At 43.1% G+C, this 22,590-nt stretch overlaps 1 protein-coding gene across 1 annotated transcript; it reads right to left on the bottom strand.

Moving 5' to 3' along the window:
• On the bottom strand, positions 1 to 22,296 carry LOC144104508 (uncharacterized). Its single transcript, XM_077637581.1, has 18 exons — positions 21,932 to 22,296; positions 21,368 to 21,445; positions 21,245 to 21,301; positions 21,035 to 21,168; positions 17,780 to 17,945; positions 16,958 to 17,044; positions 15,353 to 15,412; positions 12,404 to 12,480; positions 11,657 to 11,726; positions 11,459 to 11,539; positions 9,693 to 9,745; positions 7,949 to 8,015; positions 7,699 to 7,727; positions 7,139 to 7,208; positions 5,446 to 5,523; positions 5,210 to 5,272; positions 4,750 to 4,841; positions 1 to 3,806 (listed from the first exon to the last, which is right to left on the bottom strand). Exons 1-18 carry the CDS (start codon positions 22,049 to 22,051, stop codon positions 3,755 to 3,757), a joined length of 1,434 nt encoding a protein of 477 aa, XP_077493707.1. The 5' UTR covers positions 22,052 to 22,296; the 3' UTR covers positions 1 to 3,754.
• Positions 22,297 to 22,590: the final 294 nt, after the last annotated feature.

The following is a 22,590-nucleotide window of genomic DNA, read 5'->3' as shown; positions in this document are numbered from 1 at the left end:
GAAACAACGCCACACCTTTACTTCTTTGCCCCAAAATATTTGTACATGCACAATACACGGTCGATTCAGTTTCTTTTTGTTCGAGCACCCTGCACAGGTGCAGGCACATCACAATAAAATAAGCGGCCATAAAAATTTGCAAACCACTGGAGCTGCGAGAACTTCCTCGCCACCAGCCAAAACATACTAGAATTAAAAGATGCAGCGATCGCTTTTCTGTAAAACCACTGTACAGTGAAACCTCGTTATAGCGAAAAAGTAAATAATCGTAATAGTTCGCAATAGCCGAAATTCGTAATATAAAATTTCGTCAGAAACGCGCGCAACAGCGGCGCAATTTAGTCACTGAAGAGACAGCAAATGTGGCGATCCTTACTAGAGAAACGAAGAGACGTTTTCCCAGGTTTTGGAGGCGTTAGCTTCCCCGCACAGCACCATAAGCGCAGATTGAACGCCGGCTACAGTGGCTTCCCCGCATCACAGCCGTGTCGCGTGGAAAGCGCTATGTCAAAGCGAAAGCTATCGCCGTTTTCACCAGCTCCGCGACAGCAGACATGAGCGCAGGATTGTTACTGCAAGCTTACAACCACCTGCGCTGCTGTTTCCAGGGCGCTATCGACGCATGCTGACTGCCGGACTGCAACCCTACACGCCGCTGTTGGCGAGTGCGAGATAAAAATGCAAACATTTGGGCGAAAGCTTGCTGCATCACCACCAGTCACTTGTGTAGCGCGGCGAAGCCTGACGCCTGCATCCGAACCGGCACAGTATGGCGCTGGTGAGTTCTATATATCCGTTTCACGGCCAACCGCGTTCGATATATAAAGTAGAAGCTGCATACGTCTGCCAAAAATATTTAAGAAGAGTTCGATATAGCCAATAATTCGTAATATCCGCGTTCGTTATATCGAGGTTTAACTGTTATATGCACCAGAGCAATAGAGCAGTAACGAGGCCTAGTTGGTAGGTCATGGTACAGAAACCACGCCACACAGATACTTTGACTCCCCATGGAGGAAGGAAAGAATTCAGGAGAGGCCGTTACGTCACATTTATTGAAGTCGGACGTGAGGTCACTGTCCTATTGGCTGCCATCTCGGCACGCTTGCGCATGCGTAGCAAACAATGAAGCAGACGGCGCCACTGCACCCAACGTTACTACTGGCTGCGCCATCGGCCAAAGACTCCCGGTAGTCCTTGCGAAAGCACGTAACATCCAGCACACTTTTTGGCGTGCAGCTTGGACACCGAGGGCCTCTTCTGAACTTTCCTTCCTCTGTGCTTGGAACACAAAGGCACGCACAATGGACAGCAGACAAATGAAAAGCATACTCCCAACTCGTCTGTCTGCCGCTCTTCATGCATTTCTGTGTATCGAGTATCAGTGCGGCGCACTTTCTGTACAACGTATGATGCCTGTTCACGAGGTAATAGAATTCGTGCTGCAATTCCCGTGTTTCATATACATATAAACATTTCAGGACAGTTGTGCAATCACATGTGAAAGACTCCAGAACACACCAAAGGCAACCAAGGCAGGTAGGTACATCACCACCAACATTTGCCACCTGCGCGACCACCTCTAATGGCGGGGTACATATAGGCCCACACCGACTGGGTCCTCCCCATTCAACGCTACTAGAACTACAGTCTTCCAGCAGGTATGACAGGTTGCTCACTGCAAAGTGGAACAACTTTTTCCAGCCCCTGAATTCAGATTCGTGACGTCAAGACAGAAATGGACTCCGTGATTGGCATTCGGAAGTGAATAGCACTGTAACCTAGCCTCAGAGATCTGCAAACAAACTGTCTAGATGACATCGCAGCCTGCTTGCGAAAATTGCCGAAGGTGGTAGTTCCTGTATATTATTTCAGTGCGGCAACACTACTAGGCGCACTTTGATTTCAGGCATACGTACGTCCCTGAAGCCTGCTTTGTGGCAGGCGACCCAGCTGCCGACCGAGTTGTGGGCAACATGCGAGGCCCTCACTCAGGCCTTGACCTGAGTGAAGGCCTTTAGACCTTTTCCCAGGTCTTTACCCAAAGGCCTTTAGGGCAAAGGGCTTATAATAAAGGCCTTTACGTCAAACGCCTTCCGCACGTAAGGACCTTAAGTGCCCACCCTAACTAGAGTTACAGCACATATTCTGTGCTTAGCCATGCTAAACCATCTATTTTTTTACCTTTCTTAGCTTATAAAAGCTCCTTTTTTCCTTTTGTCATGAGAATACATTAATCAATCAATACAGATCAACATCAATATGTTCCCAGGTTCTTCTAACTCATAGTTAACAACAGTGGTAATGAGAACTTTGCACCTCAGATGCTTCCTTCTGTGTCCTGAAGACCTCTCCAACGGCGCATCAAAGGGTGGTGAAAAATAATATAAAAACCAGAGCTTTCCGATACATTACCAGCTGCAAAACTTCCCATAGAATAAGAAGAAAAACATTAGATCCGGAAGGAGGTGATTGGAGCGGTTTTTGGTGGGGCAAAAGAAACACAAAAAAATGGCAGTTCAAGTTGAGAGATATTCGACTACTTATGGATTGCCCCGACGCTTGTGGTCAATAACCTAAACTGTGTTCAAGTAGCAAACTCCAGAAGCTGGTGGTAAATGTACAACCACCTGGCAATGAGATAATTCAAACAGATCCATTAATAAAAATTCACAGATATAAATACAATAGATAAATTAGAAGCCAAACTAAGCAAAAAAAAACACTTTTCAGAAGATAATGGCAACATATGGTGACAGCTCTTATCAGATCGCTTTCATATGGTGTCGCCATCTGTAAGCACCCAAGAGTTGCCCCTGGGCCTAAATATTTTTAGAAGCAGAGTTTCCCAGCTATGATCTCGTCTCCTTTTATACAATAAAAGTTTATTCTCTCTCTGTCTCTCTCCCAGCTGGTATGATCTAAGAGCTCTGATAAAAACATCGTGAAATCAGCCTACTTCAAAGAGCAGACGCCTGTACACTTCTTTGCTCGAGTGACTCCTCAGAACGCAAGCCTATCTGAATTTAAAGTATGTTCCATAGTAAAAAATACACTGGGAAAACTGCCACACACTAACACCTGCCACAAACTTGCCAGCATATAATGCCTGAAGACAGTTCAAGAGGAAACGTGCTCACAGAAATTCGAGTAACAAGTGTGAACTTTAAAAGACACACTTTGATCTACTATGTGCAATTCCAGGATGCGTTCCCACTCCACCAATCCCAGGCACCTTGAATACAGTGACCCTTAACCAAACACATAAACTGGAATGCCTCCCTGTTATCGATGTTCATGGACAAAGTGACAACTCATAAAAAACAACAAATATTGACTTTGATGGCAGGCTAAAAGGGCACACTAACCAAGGAATAGATATGGTCTCGAAAACATCACAGTATATAAACTTAGTTGAACATAAAGGAAGAGCACATTTTTTGAAAATATTCTGCGCAACCGCAATGCAGCCAAAACGTAAGCAATATGTCAAACCACTGCCATTCACTGTTCATAAAAAACTCATTTTGATACCTGCCTTGCTTTTAAAGTAGGAAAACTAGTAAACAGCCTTGTTTCAACAGCATGCACCTGTCACAAAACAGCCAGCGAAACCTGTAAATCAGGCTCAGGATAAGCAAGAAATGTTGCTGCCAGTATACTAGCTCATTATTAAGAAATAGCCATCCTGCAAACTGATCAAATCACATGTGTACCATGGGTTACATGCAAAAGAAAAAAGGAAGATGTTGCTTCAAGAGTGTAACGACCTCCTGGTCCTCCCTTTGGCGTCAGAAGCAATGGAGCTGGAAAAGTTAGAGGCACCGAAGTCAAAATGCATGAGGTACACTCAGCGCCACGGTATGGTCAACAAGACTTTCGAAATGCAGTCAAAAGGGCACATGCATTCGACCACTTTCACCAAGAGTTAACAACAATGAAAAAGCACAGCTGATATCTGGAAAAATATAGAGAACTATGCGAAGCAACTTACTTTCTTTATGGCAAGAAAACAAGAGAGTTACGGCATCTGATACAACTTTCCTGATGCAAAAAGTCCTTCAAATGCAAATTACACAACTTCGTTACTTGAAATATGAATAGTAGGCTATATATTTGTAAGCTTGTATACTATGGAACAGCCGCCAAGAGTTGCCCACCATAGAAGCCACAATGAAGGCTTTCAACGAAATAAAATGCAATGGTTAGATCAGATGAAATCTGACTGTGCCTTAACCAAGCACAAAACCTGCACATACTAAACTTTGCCCAGTTTGCTTCAACAGATAAACAGTGCTCGGCCTAAACCAGTTATAACGAGTACCTTTAGAAAGTCATTGGCTAAAACTCATTTCACGTGTTGAGGATGTTACAAAACAAGCCATAACCCTGCACCGAGAAAAATAATAGCCAGTCATTGGGCACAAAATGGCTCTCTCTATATATATCTTCTTTCTTTTCTTGTCCTTATTATTGCACCCTTGTACTGACACCCCAAAATGCTCAATCCTCATGTCACCTGGACTTTGAACTGACATGAACTGGTGAATTGCATTACTTTGGCTCGGGCCACTGGAGTTCTGGAATAAGGGCCTCACCCATCTGATTGTCAAGCAACACTCAAGGCCAGTTTCTCAATAAAGTTTATTCCCTCTCTCTCGACCTAACTATACAGGCAAGACATCAACCATGCCTGTCTTCATATCCCACAAGCAGGTTCGAAAATTTAAAAACCTTGATCATACTTACACGTGTGAATGGTGCGAACTAGACTGCGCTTTTGACTCCAGTTCACCAAGACACAGGGATCGAATCTCTTGCAATATCCAATGAAACTTACTCTGAAAAGTTCGTAGCATAATAGTGAGCCTTCTATTCTCCGACACATCAGACAGCTAAAAGAAAGCCGGAATTCAATTGCTATGAAGACTCTGATAACTACAGGACGAATTCACAGATAATTGAAATAAACTACAGTCATTGCAAATACACAATTGTTCTGTGTGAGCAAGTAGAAAGCTCTTTCTATCACTACTAGTATAGAAAAATTACACACCTCTGTTTCAAAAAAGCACTCAAGAATAAATGGTGAGTTCAAAGTATTCACAGTACCAGAACCTGATTTTCATCAAATTTAATTCTTATACACATCTGTCAAATTTGCTTTACAAAATTTATTCCTCCAAAAGACTTGAAAAAAATGCGTTACCTTAATTTCTGCAACCTGAAAAGTCAGTGGTCGCTTCTCGACAAGTTCAGATGCAAACAAGGCCTACAAGGAAAAAACACAAACAAGTAGTCCCAACAGAATCTGTACACTTTCTGTTAATTCAGCATTAAGAAAATCTAGTGTGCTCGGAATTTCCACAATGGCCTCAAGAGATGCAGCATAATATATCCAATTTATAACTACCGCCAGACACCATTCTCAATCTCACCACTCACCTGGAATGTGTCTGCAGAGCGAATTGAAAGTAGCCCAACAACCAAATCAAGCTTTTCGCCGACATATTTGACCAGGTCCTGTGCAGACAATAAAACAGTTATAATCAACATCCACTGGGACAAAGCCATATGGCTACAAAATAACGCTACACAGCCGTATTTTGGGGTAAGAATGTGAAAATAGGAGAACAAAAAGGAAGCCACACAGTGAGCTGCGCAGACCTTTCTAGGAGCGACTATTCACAAGGCTTGTCGTGCGAATAAGTAAACAAACAAACCAACAGTTGCTGATTCTAAGGGAAGTGTTCATGTTTTTTAGCCAGATTAGGTATGTTTATTCCAGCCACCCTACCCTCACAGATTACTTAATCTCATCTCCTCACATGACTCCGCCACCCCGTTACAGTTGCCTCCTTGCGGAACTCACTATGATGGAAGCATAGCTATAAGAGGGAAATTTAAATTAAAAAAACTGCAACAGCATGTTCTAAAGCAACTAGAGAGACGGCACACTAACCACTGAGGCAAGTACATGAACTTCACAGGCTTTGCGTCGTATTCAAACTACAATAAGCCACTACAGCAAACCCTTGTATAGAAGTGCTCCTCACGTAGCGCGTTTTCAAAAAATTTCCAGACAACTGCATTCGCAACTGGCCCTTGAGGTGGAGGTCTAGTGGTATGCCTAGCAGTATTTCAAAGCTCAAAAAATACAAGCGGAACAGTTCTTTTCACACTTCAGAAATCAGGTGCGCTAAAGATCCTCTAGAAGTCACACTGCAGGGGATAGAACCAAACCTAGTCACCCATAAACTCTTGGGGAGAACTATGCATGCAAGTCCTCATGGTTCGGTCATGGAGACAATGCTGAAAGATGCAGGTGCATGGAAAAAAAAAAATTATTGCTGTGATAACTGACTACACTCTTTTTAACCAAGGGAACGGAGCAGCGCAAAAACATGCAATCACACAAGAAGGACAAGACACGACACGAGCGCTGACTGACACCTGTTGTCAGTCCGCGCTCGTGTCGTGTCTTGTCCTTCTTGTGTGATTGCATGTTTTTGCGCTGCTCCGTTCCCTTGGTTAAAAAAATGCACCAACTAGCCCAAAAAGAAGTTTTACTGACTACACTCACTAGACAGCTTGTATTTATTCACATGGATGGAGCACGCAAGTCTCTTCTCTTATGTAAGCAGCAGTGCCACCTATACACCTTTTTTTTTTTTTACTGAATAAACGCCACTCTTAACACTGGAGTGCCAAGAACGATGTTGAATCCACTCAACATGACACCCAGATCAGCTCCCTTGTCATGTTATAGCCATGTAACTAATCTGTAACCACCCAAGTTAACACCCCCACGTTTCCAGGCTCTTCAGTGCACTGGCTCACCTGACAGCACAAAATTAATTTTTGTTCAGCAAGCCTGCACCCCCTAAATTTTTTGGCCATGACTGCCTACGAGTGCATTCATCTCCACATGAACATGAAAGCGTTAGGAAGCGCATGCCCCCTACTGGCTAGCAGTATCCTCACTAATGACAATAACTTCAAGGCAGTTTCACATGTCCGCAAGGCACACAATGCTGCAAAATAGCACCGCTTATAACTGAACACATCCCATGTTGCTGGGTGAGCTAGGTTGCCACAGAAAGGTCTAAGCAAATGGTAATATATATCGTGCGCTTACCTGGTAGCCTTTCTGTTTTTCGAGTTTTGCTTGAGTCAGCTCCTCAACTTTCAGTTGCGATTCCTTCAGCCTGAGGACAGCACAGTACAGAATGTTGATCAGCTCAAAACAAGACAATTAAAAGTATACACAGCTGTGACAGCACTGTGGCCTAATCAGCATTGCACAGCAAGTAGGGAGTCGTAAGACCACCAAATACTAACAGTGGTTCAATTAACAACTTTTCACTAGCACAGCAAAAAAGGTTTCAATTCTGGGTCAGCGGCTGGCAAGACAGTACGCTAGAATTCGCACCAAATTAAATTAACTACATATGCTTTTTTATTTCACCATGTTAAGCACACAGCAAACTTCACAACAAATCTATAACTGGCAAATGCAAGCAAAAAATTGTCATGACACTTAAATAAATAAAATAAATAAAATAGAAAATTCTCTTCATTACAAGCTGTTCATGAACTCGCAGGTGCCAACAGCAACTGCACCAAAAGCACGAAAAAGGGCGAGATCATACTGCAATCCCATAATGAAGCATTTTCAACCAGTGGAGGGGTACTTACTTTTGATCTAGGCTCTTCACAACTTGGGTCTGAAAAAAAAAACAAAACGAAACATTACAGCGTAAAACTGGAGGCCCAGGCACTCAGCTGGTATTTAACTACTATTTGTTCTCTATTCCTGCGAGCCCTCCAAGCTGTACTCTGAATCTTTCGAGACAGCTCACTCCAACAGTGCACGTTCCCATGAACATACATGCACAGCCTGAATGAAACGATGCTATAAGGTTAACAAGTGTATGCTTTAACCCACCTGCTTTTGAAACTTGCGATCAAAGCTAAGGCAGACCTCCTCAATGTCTCGCTTCTCAAGGATCAGCCTGCAAAGCAAATGATCAGAGAAGCATGACATTATGCTCTTTTATTGTGGTTAAAAGGAATATTCGCAAATATTTCCTGAAGGCATGGAAGCAGGGAAATTCTTCAACATGATTACTGCAGCACAGATCTTTACTGTGTATAACTGAAAAGGTAAACACTTAATCGCTGGTAGCAGTACAAGGCAGATCACATGTTTTATACAAAGCAGTAATTTGAAATTTCAAACTAAAAAGAGCCATGCTTTAACAATGCAGCTCCATAAGAAATAAAGGCCGGTATTCTGGGATATGTTACAGTGTTACAGCACTTAAACTGGAAAGAAATTGCAGTTTAGACATCATTTATTAGACCTCAACTAATATATATTCCTATGTCCGACATTTTAATACAAGTTATCCCTACACAAGTACAAGCTTCTGAATGTGACAGGTAAGATTTTTAGACCCTGTGTGATCTGAGACAAATGAATTGTTTATGTAAACTGAAGTTTTCCTTTTACTAGGTATCTAGCCGGATCTAAATATTTACTCTGAAATGCAACAAATTTAATTCAATTCAATCCCATGGTTCATTCATTATAGCGATGCAGACTGGATCTGTTAAGACAAAAGAAGTAAGTCAAACTCTGGCTAACAGCAAAACTCTCACTGAAGTTTCTCACTCACATATACTATTGCGGTTTGTAATCTCTTGAAATATGTTAACCTATACCGCCTTAATGACATTCTCAACCTCCCTCAGCTCTTCTGTCATGCAGCTCACGAAATCCTGTCTCTGGATCAGGAACATAGCCAGGGTTTATTTTCAAGGAAAGTCCATGGTAAATTTTTGAAGCAGGAAGGGGTGCTTGCTGTTTCGTGCCCAAAAACATGTTTTCCACAACTATAACTAACTAGCCCAACAGCAACTTAGTTCAACTGCCATCCCAGTGGTGCTCTTGGGTCTACAGTGAGAAAAATTTAACCAACTAGGCCAGCTCCACACTGAGTTAAGTATAACAATGCCCAACCAGGCAACTCTAATAGTGTAAGTGTGGCAAAAAGCATTAGATCCACGGTCATAATCTGCATCCTCCTGCAATCACTGCATGGCAAAGTAGAGACAGTGAGGTAAAAATCGATTCACTGGCTTTTTCTGAGTATGTTAACATTTGCGTAGCAGCAAAAGATGCATCATTGGCTGGAAAAATTTAATTTAAAAAATTTTCCCACTCCTGGATTCCTATTTGTGACATCCACACAAGAAGGAAGAGTTGCCACCATTTTGAAGTGAATATTGGTGTAGCATAGCCTCTGCGATCTGCACCAAAAAATTCAAAGACGACGCATACAGTTAACTCGTAAAACTGGCCGGCGATGAATACACGTCTATTTCGTTTCTTGGTTTTTTCTAACTCATAAAAGCTTCGTTTTTTGTGAGGGTACTGTCTGATATTAGAATGCCATAGTCTATCAATACAAGCCAACTTATATTTCTCCTCAATGTCCCTTTAATGCTCATTCATACCAAAAGTAGTGACTCAATGCATGTGGCTATCACAAAAAATCATTTCCACAGCCTAGCAAGAACTTAATGGAGTGGGCTGTCTAAACGACATTCGTGAAATTGCACAACTGTACCATGGCTGACAGAATGCAATGCACACGCACAAGAAAAAAAAGAAAAGGAAACATCACCTGTCCAGCTCCTCGGTGCAGTCGACCTTAGGTGAAGGAAGAACTCTTGTATTCTGCAGGTAAATAATGTACGGCAGCAAAGAGTTACGCTGCAGAACTGGCAAGTGCACAGAGCACCTGACAGAATGCTTTAGACAGATAATTTTGGCAAGAAAAACGTCTACTAAGCAGTACAGTTTTAGAACAAAATGCTGTAGCCAAAAGATGGCCAGTCTCAAACATGTCGGAGTAATTCTCAAAGAAAGGCCTTTGCAAAACTGCTTGTGTGTGTACTTTCTACCACACCAGCTTCAAAAGGGCCCTGCCCCGTTAGTCAAACGGTAATCAAGCACAACATCTTTATTCTTTGAATGCAAAGTATGATACCTTGTGATACTTGAATACCCAAAGATCACCACAATTGTAATATTTAATATTTTAATCTTCTCCACAAACTACTGTTTCAAGCCGATGTTGTCGAAACAGAGTGGAGATTTTCGGCAGCCTAAATAAGGTGGCAGCCAGAATGGGCACTGCTTTTCTGGCTGGCTGGGCGTACAGCTTGAATCTAGTTCCTTTATACTCAGAGAAACTAGGGAAGCTGATCCAAAGTATGATGTCTCTGAGTGTTAGAAGCTTTTTTGCATGCGGCAAAAACTAAAAAGAAGCAGTGAAAGCGAACAAAAACTAATGAGAATAATACTAGGGGCGACACACTTTCCATTTTGCTTCAAGTTTATGCGGATGCAAACGCTGTTCACACCGCACCAAGAAGGCAGCAAAAAAAGAGCAGACACTCCTTAATTGCTCAGACATGTGAAGAGAAAAGCAGGCAGGAGGTGAGGCTGAAGGGGTGGGGGACCAACAATAAACATCGGGGAGCTTCTTTCGTTGAGTTAATCATCCCTGCCCCATCTGCAGCGCATATGCAGAGGGACAACACTGTCAAAATGCATGGCTGTGGCCTAGCCTGGCAAAGCAACAATGTGCAAGGCGATTTCTGAACGACAGCACCCAATCTCAGCACCGGGTGAGTGAAACATGCGTCGGTCTTATCTTTTTATTTTGAATTTTCTTTGAAATTCTGAAACTGAACTTTCACTTGCGCACTCCGATTTCGGTGATTCTTTTTGCACTGGTCTCTAGAATGCACGAGAAACCCATTTAACCAGATTAATTGGCACTGAAGAAGATATCGCGGTGTGCCTTTAACGTCGAATTTGTTTCCACATGGTAACTGCCCTTCCTGTCCTGTCATGGTCAGCAACATGCTTGATAGCCTACCTTGTGACTTAGCTTATCTATTTTTTCTGCAAGTTTTTTCCTAACTCGGATTACTTGTTCTGAAAGCATGACGCCATATATAGTACATAATTCATTACAACGTCAGAGATCAAGCAACATAAATGTGCTGCTACCAAGATCACACCAGTTCTCACAATAGTTGCACTGAGGCATGTACCGTCTTTGCCAAAAGTAAGCAGGCAACCATAGTGGAGCCTCAAGATCAGATGTTCTCAAAAGGTGTGGACAACGGTTATCCTTACCTTACATAGACTCAAGAGCTAACGGGCGCCATAAGTGCTCTGCCCCATGGCTAAGAGCCAAATCCTGTTGTCCAGCAACTTTTTGACAGAGATGATACAAGAATGAAATTAAAGCAATTTTCAACTAGTGCACAGCTAAATCTATTCCCGGCAAAACACACTGATGTACACCTTTCAATGATGAAAAAAAGTGCAACTTATAACCAAGATCGCCCCCATACAGAGAAACAACATCCATACCTGAGCTATTTTCTTCTTTAGCTGCATCAGTTCCTTCTTCAAGGCGTCATATTTCATCCTCATGTCCTCCAACTCCGAGCTCTAAATTTAGACACCAGGACCAAAGGTGTAGAAAACAAGCAGCGTAATATTTCATTACAATATGATGCATAAAGATTATCAAAACAGCCACTGAAACGGAGTACACTACACACCCACCTTTGAGCCGTTCTTTCCATCAGAGGTGTCAGCGTCATCTGCATTTCTAGTGCTTTCTAATTTTTGATGCCTGGAAGAAGACAGACGATGATAAGCATCAGTCAAGAGATCACTGCACTGTTACTAGCACACAAAAGTTACTGCACTGGGAACACTCCCATCTCACTAAAAAATCAGTCACCTCATCTTTCAGTAAAGCTAATGTTGAGCATCCGATATGAGATTCCCTAAACACATGCGAACAGTAGTTGCAAGGTTTCAGTTTCAAAAGCTGAACACGGCTTCATCAGGTTCATAAGTAGCAGAAGTCAAATAAAGATTAGGCAATTCCGAAACATGTCAGCCAGTGAGGTTTTAACGCTTCAAAAAACAGTATAGTATCCAGTACTCTTTTATCTCAGCCCGCACCAATGAAAAACAACGAAAGAGATCAACACAAAACAAACAGGGATACAGAACTGTCAAGCCCACCAACGTGCAAAACTTAGCGGTACTACAAAAAGCATCGGAAGTGCAGCAAGAAGGGCTAGCAACGAATGATATCTAGTAGCAGAACAATCTTCACTAGAAGCACTTGCAGGACCCAGTACCTTAGCTGCATTATGTGAATAAAGAACCTCCCTGTCAAATAGATCAGCCAAGTTGACTAAAAAGCTTCAGTGTCAAACGAGCACTAACAGACTGCACCTGAGAATTAAGGTTGTCGCAGAAAAAAGTGGAACTAACCGTCTGCACCATTTCACCTACCTCTGGAGCTGGATGGCTGACTGTGCAAGTTCTTCGGACAGTTGCGACGTCTTCTGCTTTTCTCGCATGTAACGCTCCTGTAACAGAAGAATCGCTTACTGCATGCTGCACACACTTCCCTATCTGTTACTGTTTGAACAGAGTATGAAATGCTAACAAGCACTCCTTAGGCTTTTCACCTCCTTTTAGTGCAGAGAAGTGAAGGCTAGATACGCACTGTTCCTCCTAATGAGCGCACCCACTCTCAATGCCCACCTAGATCACATGACCAGAGGTGACAATTTCTCCTGAGCACCTGTCATCATCATCAATTCCCTGAACATATTCTTTATATTTCATGCACACGTGGACAGGCTTGAGACTAAAATGAGGACGACACAGTGAGCTACGGAAAGGAAAGTGACAGAGGTTACGAGCAATGCTGTAATGGCGGCTAGTTGGTTTTTCATCTTCAGATTGGCACGCTATACTTTGGCACAAGGACTAGTTACAAAAAAAGCAGGACAAGACAGGTATGTGCGCACGTACCTGTCTTGTCCTGCTTTTTTGTAACTAGTCCTTGTGCCAAAGAGTAGCGTGCCAACCTGAAGACAGAAGTTACATTGGGGAGACAGTAAGAGAGCAGAGTGGGTCAGGGAATAAACGAGAGTTAACGATGTCCTAGCTGAATCAAGAAAACAAAAATGAGCACAGGTAGGGCATAAATAACGTGTACAGCAGATACCCAATGGTCTCTTAAGGTCCCCAATTAGATTTCACGAAAATGCGAACACAACGGGGGCCAGTAAAGATCAGGTAGGCGGAAAAGATTACGAGTTAACTCGAGTCAAGGATGTGGCCACAGCTGGCAGAGGATAGGGTGAACTGGAGGTATATGGGAGAGGCCTTTGTGAGTGAAGTTATAGGCTGCTGATGATAATGAGCCACCTGGCCTTTCACTTACAACGTACTAAAAAAAACCAACGCTGTTTACCAGAAGGAAATCCCTTGCTCAACTGAAGCTGCAAAAGAAAAAAGTTTACAGATGATTTAATGTACTTAGGCCAAATACGAATTATGTATGCTAGCACTTCAGCTTTCACTTTGGTTTCGGTTTGAGGCTCAATTTTCAAGGTCAAGCAGTCTTCAGGCAAAGATTGGTGAAACTGGTGAGTAGGTCTCAGTGATAGTGCACTAAAACTGGAGGGGACATTTGGAAGGGAAGACCTGCTTAAGGATATGACACAGCAGCATTAATCGGTTAATGCACATATATGCAGAATTGGTCATTCTCTACATTCACAGATCCCTGGGAGTCCTCATAACACTCCTGATGCAAAGGTGCTGCAGTTAAGCGATACGCCACTGCCCTGTGATGGCAGGTGCTGCCACCAGAGGGCTTGTGTGACCCAGTTTGCTCTTCCTGAGTAGCCCACGTAACTAGACAGGCAGAGGTAACTGCCTTGCCAGACAGACAGCGGCAAAATTGGTGAATGGGAGTCTTCTGCCAGCACATGAAAAAAACATCATTGTAGGCACCTACCATACTTCATTGATAGCTCCTGTTGGGACACTGCACCAATTTGAAGCAGTATTTCTACTCAGCAGTGCCTTGATCCCCTTCTTGATCTGCTTCCCACAATGCAGGTTTGCACAATGCCCGTTTCATTATCATCTTTTTTTTAAATGGTCTCCGCTGACAAAAGATGTGCGAACAAAGCTCCTTCCCAAGTGGCTGCTGCAGCCACAAGAACAATAATGCCTGTTGGCTGCTTTTAACCAGCGTGCACATGAACTGCTATTTTATTGGCTAGTTCATTAGTTGTGAGAAGGTGCAAGCAAGAGAGCATGGGTGAGTGTGAGAGGTATTGGGGGACTGAGTGTGAGTTAGTACGAGAGTGATTGAGTAAATGAGTAGACAAGCAAGTGTAAGACAAAGTGAGTGTGAGTTAGTTTCAGAGTGAGCGAGTAAATGACTGAGCAAGCAAATGTGAGAGTTATTGTGAGAGTGAGTGAGTAAGTGAGAGTGAGTGAGCAAGCGAGTGTGAGTGAGTAAACGAGTGGACAAGCAAGGGTGAGAGTTAATGTGACAGAGAAAGAGTAAGCGAGTTTGAGTTGGTCAGTACAACGGTGAGTGAGTAAACGAGTGGACAAGCAAGGGTGCAAGTTAATGTGACAGTGAGTGAGTAAGCGAGTTTGAGCTGGTGAGTACGAGGGTGAACGAGTAAACGAGTGGACAAGCAAAGGTGAGAGCTAATGTGACAGTGAGTGAGTTTGAGTTGGTAGTAGGAGAGTGAGTGAATGAGCAAGCAAGCAAGAAAGTGCAAGTAGGTGTGAAAGTGAGTTAAGTGTGAGAGTGAGCGAGCAAGCCAGTGTGACTATGTGAGTGAGCAAGTGAATGAGCGAACAAGCAAGTGTGAGAGTTATTTTAAGGGTAAGTGAGCGAACGAGCAAGTGTGAGAGTGAATGAGTGAGCCAGCAAGTGCGAGTAGGTGTGAGATTGACTAAAGAGTGAGTGAGTGAGCGAGTGTGAGTAAGAGAATGAGAGTAAATAAGTGGACAAGAAAGTGCGACAGTTATTGTGAGAGTGAGTGAGCAAGCAAGAGTGAAAGAGAGTTAGTGAGTGAACCAGAGAGTGTGAGCTGGTGAGAGTGACAGTGAGTGAGTAAATGAGTTGGCCAGCAAGTGCGAGAATCACTGTGAGAGTGAGTGAGTGAGCAAGTATGATAGTAAGTGAGCGAGCAAGTAAGTTTGAGTTGGTGAGTATGAGTGTGGAGAAAACGAGTGGGCAAGCAAATGTTGTGAGAGTTATTGTAAGGGTGAGAGTGAGTGAGTGAGTGTGTGAGTGAGTGAGAGTGTGAGTGAGTGAGCAGGCAACTGAGTCAGGGAGTGACTGAGCAAGTGAGCCAGTGAATCAGTAAATGAGCAAAGGAAAGACAGCCAGCATGGATTTGCAGCACATTTCCTCACCTGCCATGAGCTCGATTCAAGGTGCACTTGCTTCAATTCCCGCTGAAGACTTTGTAGACTCTGCGAATAAAGCAAATGGTGAGTGAATTTTGCAAGATGTCACACTCGGCCATACCTGGAAAGTGATGAGACAGCATCCAAGAAACCAATCAACTGAAGTTGTGCTACATCCCAAACATCTTGTTCTCCACATACCTGCTGCATTCTACAATGTTGGCTAGATTGATACACTCTCATATGCAACTGAAGAGCACAGCAGAACGCAATAAAAATTGCAGGGGAATCAATCTAGTTCGAACGGAGTGACACGCAGCAAAAGTATGCGCGGATGACTGAAAGAACCACAACTGAAGAAGTTCGTAGTGAAATTTATGAACTAATGGTGTAATCATCTATGTTTGAAATTTAATGCCCATATTTAATAATGCTTGATATGTGTCCATGCAGCAAGTGCTTTGTCCAAATTTTAAAACCAAACACCTGGCAAAAAAAGACACTGACCACCCAGAACAAAGTTATGATAAAAATGCAGTTTTCCAGGTACAGCCATGGAGAATTTTGGTACTGCATAAATTGGCAGACAACCCATTTTACAATTAGAAGCAAGCCATAATGCTGACAAAACCAAATATTTTTCACTTCAGGAAAAAACAGCTCAATTTTGATAGGTTTAATTTATATTTAGAGGGTGCGCTGATAGAGTAAGTAGCCTGGTTTAAATATTTAGGGGTCAAGTTTGGTTCAGATATGAACTGGCAGTCGCATATGAATAAGACATGTTCAAGCTAACTTATGGTTGTTACCACATGTTACTAAAAGCCCGCGACTGTTTTGGCGCAACAATTTTTTGTATTTTATACAGTATTATGGGGCAGCACATATAAAACTTTTTTAAAAATCTATTAGTAGCCTACAAAACAGGGCAATAAGAATTAAATTACCATTTCAAACGAAACTGATACTACAAAACCATTGTTTCACCCAATGCGTGTACTTCCGCTAGACTCTATTTATGTATTAAGTGTAGCTGACATGGTACACAGAATAACAATACATGATGACACCCTACCGTTAAGCTTTTTTTTACGTTACCAACACACTATACAAGGGCTGCAGCCAACAACTGCTTTAACTTACCATTTGCCAGAAACGCTTACACTTGAAGACTAATAGAGTTTCATGGCATTCTTATTTGGAACTCTACACCGACAGACGTGAAAGCAGCACTCAGTTTTTATGTGTCCATGAAGCTCTTTTTTTGAGTAGAAAATCAGTATACCACCTTTTAACCATAACATAGATGTTTTAATGTCTCTATTATAGTTTTTGTTTTCTTTTTGTCACTAGGCTACTGCTTGAAAAATTATTTTGGTAAACTGATCAACTGGTCCCGCTACTAGCCAGTCAAGCTATGGGACCAAACAAGTTGTGCAAAGTATTGTGTAACATGAAGATGAAAGTGCCAATAAAAAAAAAAAGAATAGCACCCAGTACCTAAAGTCCGTAACAGATGCTGGCTAGGAAAAAAAAAGGCTAAACACAATCGTCAAGTGTCTCCCATCCACAATCGTGCTAAGCTTTCCCACTAGCCATTGTAAAACTCACCGAGGAATGTCTTTCTCTCTCGGCAAGAAGTTCTTGCTCCATGTGGCCAAGCTCACTTTTCATTCGGATTGCCTTCTTTTCTGAATCCTGCGCATAAAACACGGATTTCAAAATTACACAAAATTCACTTCAGTGCAGTAATGCCGAGCATATCACATACAACAGAGACAAATGCAATGTAGTGCAATCTCGTTAATTCAAACTCACCAGCTTCAAACATCCGGTTTATTTGAACTCGTCCTTTGGTCCTATCAACTAGTGAATAATAAGAACACTCCCCTCAGTTCCAACTATTTTGCTCCCCTTCAAGCTCGAATTATTGAGTCAACTGCAGTTCTCATTTCAGCTCTCATGGCACTGCATAAACGGCACTCTCCAACTCTCCAACACATCTCTCATAGCAAAGTAAAAGTGTCGGTCGCCAGAGATACAGGTAAGGACAGAAATTGCAAAAGTTTTCCACCTATAAATTAACCTCAACTTCCAGTGGCCATCTGCGGGCGACAGAATGATTTTGAATTTTGCTACTGATTTCTTGCATGCAGCATGTGTGCACAGTTTTATTGTTCTCAAATGGTCAGAAATCCTCCTAATTTGCAAATACTAATCCCAGAGTAATCATTTTTTTCTCAACAGACCTACCCCTCTTTTACATATCTGCAATTCACAAGCCAGTATAAAGATATCCTGAAAGTTCATAACTGTTATTTGACGTAATTTTTATTTAGCCCTTATCCGTCATTTAACTATGTAAAGACCAAGCATTACATGGCTAAAAGCGGTGCCATGTTGCTTCCCATCCTGGTTTGAGAAGAGACTGACCTCCTCAATGAGTCGGAGCCGCAACGTAGCCCTCTCGACTTCTCGCTGGTTATCGGCGAGCCTTCTTTCAGCTACCGCCAGGTTGTCCTGGAGCAGCGACACTTCTTGAGACTTCTCCGACAGGACCCTGGATGAATTCAACAACTCCTCCGACTTCTCCTTGAGCCTGCAGTGAGAGACAACGTGCAACAAAGTCAAACAGAAAACAAACCAATGGCACCTATTAGGTGGCAGACCATCTAGCAGTAAAAATAAAGCACAGGAAGACCCGGAACAGAAATACAATAGGATCTCGATGTGGATCGCAAGGAATAGTGAAAAATTGATTTATCGAGCCTCTCTATTCTAGTCAGGATTGCTCTGCGGCCTACTTATTGGGAGGGGGGGGTACGGAAGGAAAGATCACATAATGCAGTCATTGCCGGCAGGTGTCGATCATCCAAAATTTGCATCATCTACAATGAACAAGGTATGTATGAAGCAGCACAGGAAATGCATTGAAGCAGATCTGTTCACGGTCAATTGGATTCATTTATGAACCGCAAGCTGCCGCTGACTGCTCCCAGTGTGTACCACACGACTGGTGATCATGGCGTCCGCCATGCACGAGCAGCATGTAGTGGTCGACAGTGGAAGGAGAGAGTATTCGAAACACTACGAATTCTGCACACTGTAAGCAATGCAGTCGGCCAGGGAATTTTAGAAATTCCTATCAACTGCGATTGTATCAACGAGATTCAACTGTAGCTTCAACAGAAGTCCTTCTGGACATGTGGAAGATGAATGCAGAGATCAGTGCTTTCGCAGAGCAGTGTGAACACTTGAGCCACTAGATCACCTTTTAGCAAATAAGCAAGCATGGTGAGGATCGAACACAGTGCACTTAAAATTTACAATACAAAACAAAAACAAAAAGCGTCTAGTAACTCAGCTGTTTACATTCTTTATTTATTATTTATAAACATATAATAATTGATGCAGCACGCCAATATAGGAAGAAAAGGGGGACATGAAGGAACAACATTAAAGGAGAACTGTTGCCCATTTAGTCGCCGCTGAAGAAGGAGTCAAGCAAACTCCAAAAGATGAGGACTTGCTCTCAACAGCCCCAGGTTGAAGTTTCAATCTCACCTTAACCAAACAAATGGTCTGTGCTCGTGTAACCTTGCACTTTGAAACCAGAAATCAAACTGAAGCACACAAACAGAGCACCATTTCGAAAAGATGGCACCAAAAAAACCACACAAAGGCGACAGCAAAAAAAAAAAGAACAGCAACAAGCGTACAGTTCTTTGCACACATGTGGACTTTTCTTTTATTTGTCTTTTATCGTTAGCCATCACTCTGCCATAGCAACAAGGCCACCTAGCTCAGTTCACAGCTTTTACCACACACTGGCTCATGCTCGTCCATGGGACCAAGGCTCACATTCTGTTTTTTTTTATTTGCACCCGACACGACTCCCAGCACCGCAAAGCAAACAGACATCGTAACATTTCTGCTACAGCACCCTGACACGTTGCATGCTCCAGAATGCTTCATCTCTATTATGAGTGCATTTTATCAAAAGTGTCAGGTTGTAATTTCAACCTAAACATTCCTTCAGGATACCTGAATCTGAGCAAAAGAACAGTGATGCCATCACACCAGTCCACAAATGCGTGGGACCTCTCATGCATTTTACAAGGAACTCTGAAGCCTCCTTTTGTAGCATCCATGCTTGTCAGGTTACAGGACAATTACACGGCAACAAACAGCCACTGAATAAAACTACGCCCGCCTAAAGATTAATTTTGCAATGTCTCGTCAATTCCTAAGGCCAATTAGCACGTGCAAAAACAGTATCCTTGAAAGTGATCCTATGATACAAACCTGGCATACCGTTATACCACAGTTTGCGCTGCACATTGTTTGTGGTCACGACGGACATCATAGATAAATGACCTTACTGTCGTACAGAAGGCATTAGCATCTTTTCCACTATTACGAGAAAGCACCAGGATGATGTGAGCACCCAGTTCAACTAAGGAGCTGTGAGGGTCACACCCAAGCCAGGAGGGCTACTCATGCAAGCCCAATGGCATGTGTCATACAAGATGACTATGCAGGAAGGCTGTGCATACCATAACTATAAGATGACAAGCAAATATGATGCCATAGGAAAGCAAAGCTAAGACAAGACAACCGCACATAAGTACAAACACAAAACACATATATAATACACTGACGCCGGTATACTAACAGGGTGAAGTGCAGAGGGCTCATCAGAAACAGAATCCCAAATAAATGTGAGACAGAACTGTAAAGAAGAGGATTTAAATACTCGTCCTAAAGAAAGTAAAAATAAACGAAATGAAATAAAAGTGTACTACAACCAATCTCCACACTTCCAGCCATAGGCACAAAGATATAAATACACATTCACTATGTCAGGCTGCACTTAACAAGTGAAAAGTCCTGCCATCTAATGCGAGATTTTTCTATGTGTCAGGTTAACAATGTGAACTTAGGTTCCACCACATCTCCTTAGAGGCATTCTGTTTCAGTCTGACAGTCCGCACCAGCCATGTTTACGTTGCAGCAGACAGTTTTGCATATGCGTGTGGGACCTTCTCTGTGTGTATAGGGCCTTCTCTAGGGCTTAGGGCATCATCATCGCATGTCATTTTTTAACTTTCCAAAGTTCCCTTGGCCTTATGTGATGCCAGAAAGCCTGACCGGTACAAGCCTGGTACAAGCGCTTTTATCCAGGGGACGTGCCATAATAATATCACTGGCCCTTCATCGGCTCAAGTGTGGTCCATTATATTCAGTGCAGTTTCAGTTCCATTATATGCTTGAAGAGCGTCCATTAAGGGTGCACCAGGTGCCATGATGGAGCATCAAGAATAGCTTGCACAGTGCAGGTTGGCACAGGTTGTTATAACTGAAAAGAAATGCACAGGTCTCTGCCACATTTGTTTCCAACATGGCAGCCACCATGACATACATCAGTGCAAGCATGTACAAGTCAAGCAGCTCCAAGATAAAATTAGAACCTCCGTCCCCATGGAATAAAAGTTCTGCTGTCACCAACCTTCAGCCTTTGCTTTTCTTTGCCATACCTTCGCCAGCTTTAGAAAATGGTGACAAGAATGGGTGAAAAATCTAGGAAGTTTTTGGATGCACTTCTATTCACTGGTGCTCTATGTGTAGTGATGAAAAAGACCAGAGTATTATGCACCTTCGACACAGGTGCTCAAGGCAGAGACTTACTTTTGTTGAGCACTTTCCAGCTTTGACTTTAAGTGGTCGTTCCTCCTTTCCAGTTCGAGTATTGTGGTTTCCTTATCTCTGACCATGCGCCATGGATTGGTCGGGGAGTCTCGAGCACTGGACAGCTGCAGGGGCTATCATGACGAAAAGATAATGAGGATCAGTGTTTGCATCCTTTGGTGATCACAATCACATGATCAGATCACTTACAGTGGCAGCTTCTCTGCTGCTGATGTGCCTGAGGCAAACGTCGACATTTTCTTTGAGCTGAATACAGGAAACAACGGTTCGTGTTAGCTCAATGTGTCTAACAACAACAGTTAAAATGCTCACCACTTCGACGGCAGCATTTTGTTCCTGGCGGTAGGCTTGAATTTTGCTGTTCAAGCAGTGGATGTTATTACTCGTGTCCTGCAATGCATGAAAAAATCAAGCAAAAATTTAGCAAGAAATTTTTAGAAAAGCCTCATTTTTCGGCACAGCAGTCATGACCACCAGCCACGGTGACTCCGAGGTGGCTTTGGCTCTCGCCTGCCAAGCACCAGGTCGCCGGATCGAACCCCGACCACGGCGGCTACGTTTCGATGGAGGAGAAACGCAAAACACGACCGTTTGCAGTGCGATTTCAGCGCAGGTTAAAGAACCCTGGGTTCCCACAAGGCACTGAACCTTCTTTGGACGTCCTGCAGACATCCCGAACGTCCAAGGGAGTTTCAATGACCAATGGGTTGAAATTAATTCTCCACTACAACGGCTATTTCTCCTTTCACTCATCATTTGCCCCTCTCCCCATGATGTGGTTGTGAGGCAGCTGTTGCGTTTTTCCTTTCTTCACATCCACAACACACCCACACACACGACAATCGCGAGTACAGTAAACTCCGAAGTAATGCTCACAAGGAGCGCCGACGACAGTTCATTGACTTTGGTGACGATGCTTTCTTCCACAGAGTGCGTCAGGCGTCCGATTTCGCGACTAGAAGCCGATTTCGTCGCATCTTCGTCCGAGTTGCTCATCCTGTTTTGCTCGCGTTCAGACGACGCTCACATCAGCGTTCTCCAAGCCGAGACTTTGCGGAGAGGATTTTGCGGCGATCCGGACATCGAAAAGTCGTAATATGCATCATGCGAGTGTGAACTGACCAAGACACCGGTGGACACAAATTCCTGCTTCCCTGTCGATCGCCTACGCGCACCACTTGTTCACGCAGACGTCAGCTGCGGGAACGTAAACAGACCGTGCGGCCATTTTCGAAAGTCGCGAACGATCACATGTCCGGTCATGGGTTCGCTTTTCCCCACAGCGTTTCCCATATTCCCTAAAATAGGTTACGAAAAAAGGCACCGCTTGAACGCTAATTACTAATAGACTTTAGCTGTTTTATGCAATTGTAAAGCCGGAAGTGCGATAACGTTTTCCGGGTTTACATTGGTCAACCAATCATATCGTCTGAAAATGACCAGACATAAACAACAAAGAACCCTGTGGTGCCTGTAGTACATAAGGACGCTGACAGCTGTGACAACGTGCTGTGCTATCTCGCATGTCCCGCGTA

Source organism: Amblyomma americanum, chromosome 9, assembly GCF_052857255.1.
Source record: "Amblyomma americanum isolate KBUSLIRL-KWMA chromosome 9, ASM5285725v1, whole genome shotgun sequence".
Classification (NCBI taxonomy): Eukaryota; Metazoa; Arthropoda; class Arachnida; order Ixodida; family Ixodidae; genus Amblyomma; species Amblyomma americanum.
Note: the sequence above shows the minus strand (reverse complement) of the source record. Positions and strands in the feature narration are given on the sequence as shown.

What these genes read in the sequence shown, in the direction of transcription:
- LOC144104508 (XM_077637581.1), bottom strand. Translation starts at nt 22,051, where the DNA reads ATGAGCAACTCGGACGAAGATGCGACGAAATCGGCTTCTAGTCGCGAA. An exon ending in AAAATGCTGCCGTCGAAGTG is followed by an intron (nt 21,302 to 21,367) that starts GTGAGCATTTTA and finishes TCCTGTATTCAG; the next exon opens with CTCAAAGAAAATGTCGACGT. An exon ending in CTGGAAAGTGCTCAACAAAA is followed by an intron (nt 17,946 to 21,034) that starts GTAAGTCTCTGC and finishes CTCTCACTGCAG; the next exon opens with GCTCAAGGAGAAGTCGGAGG.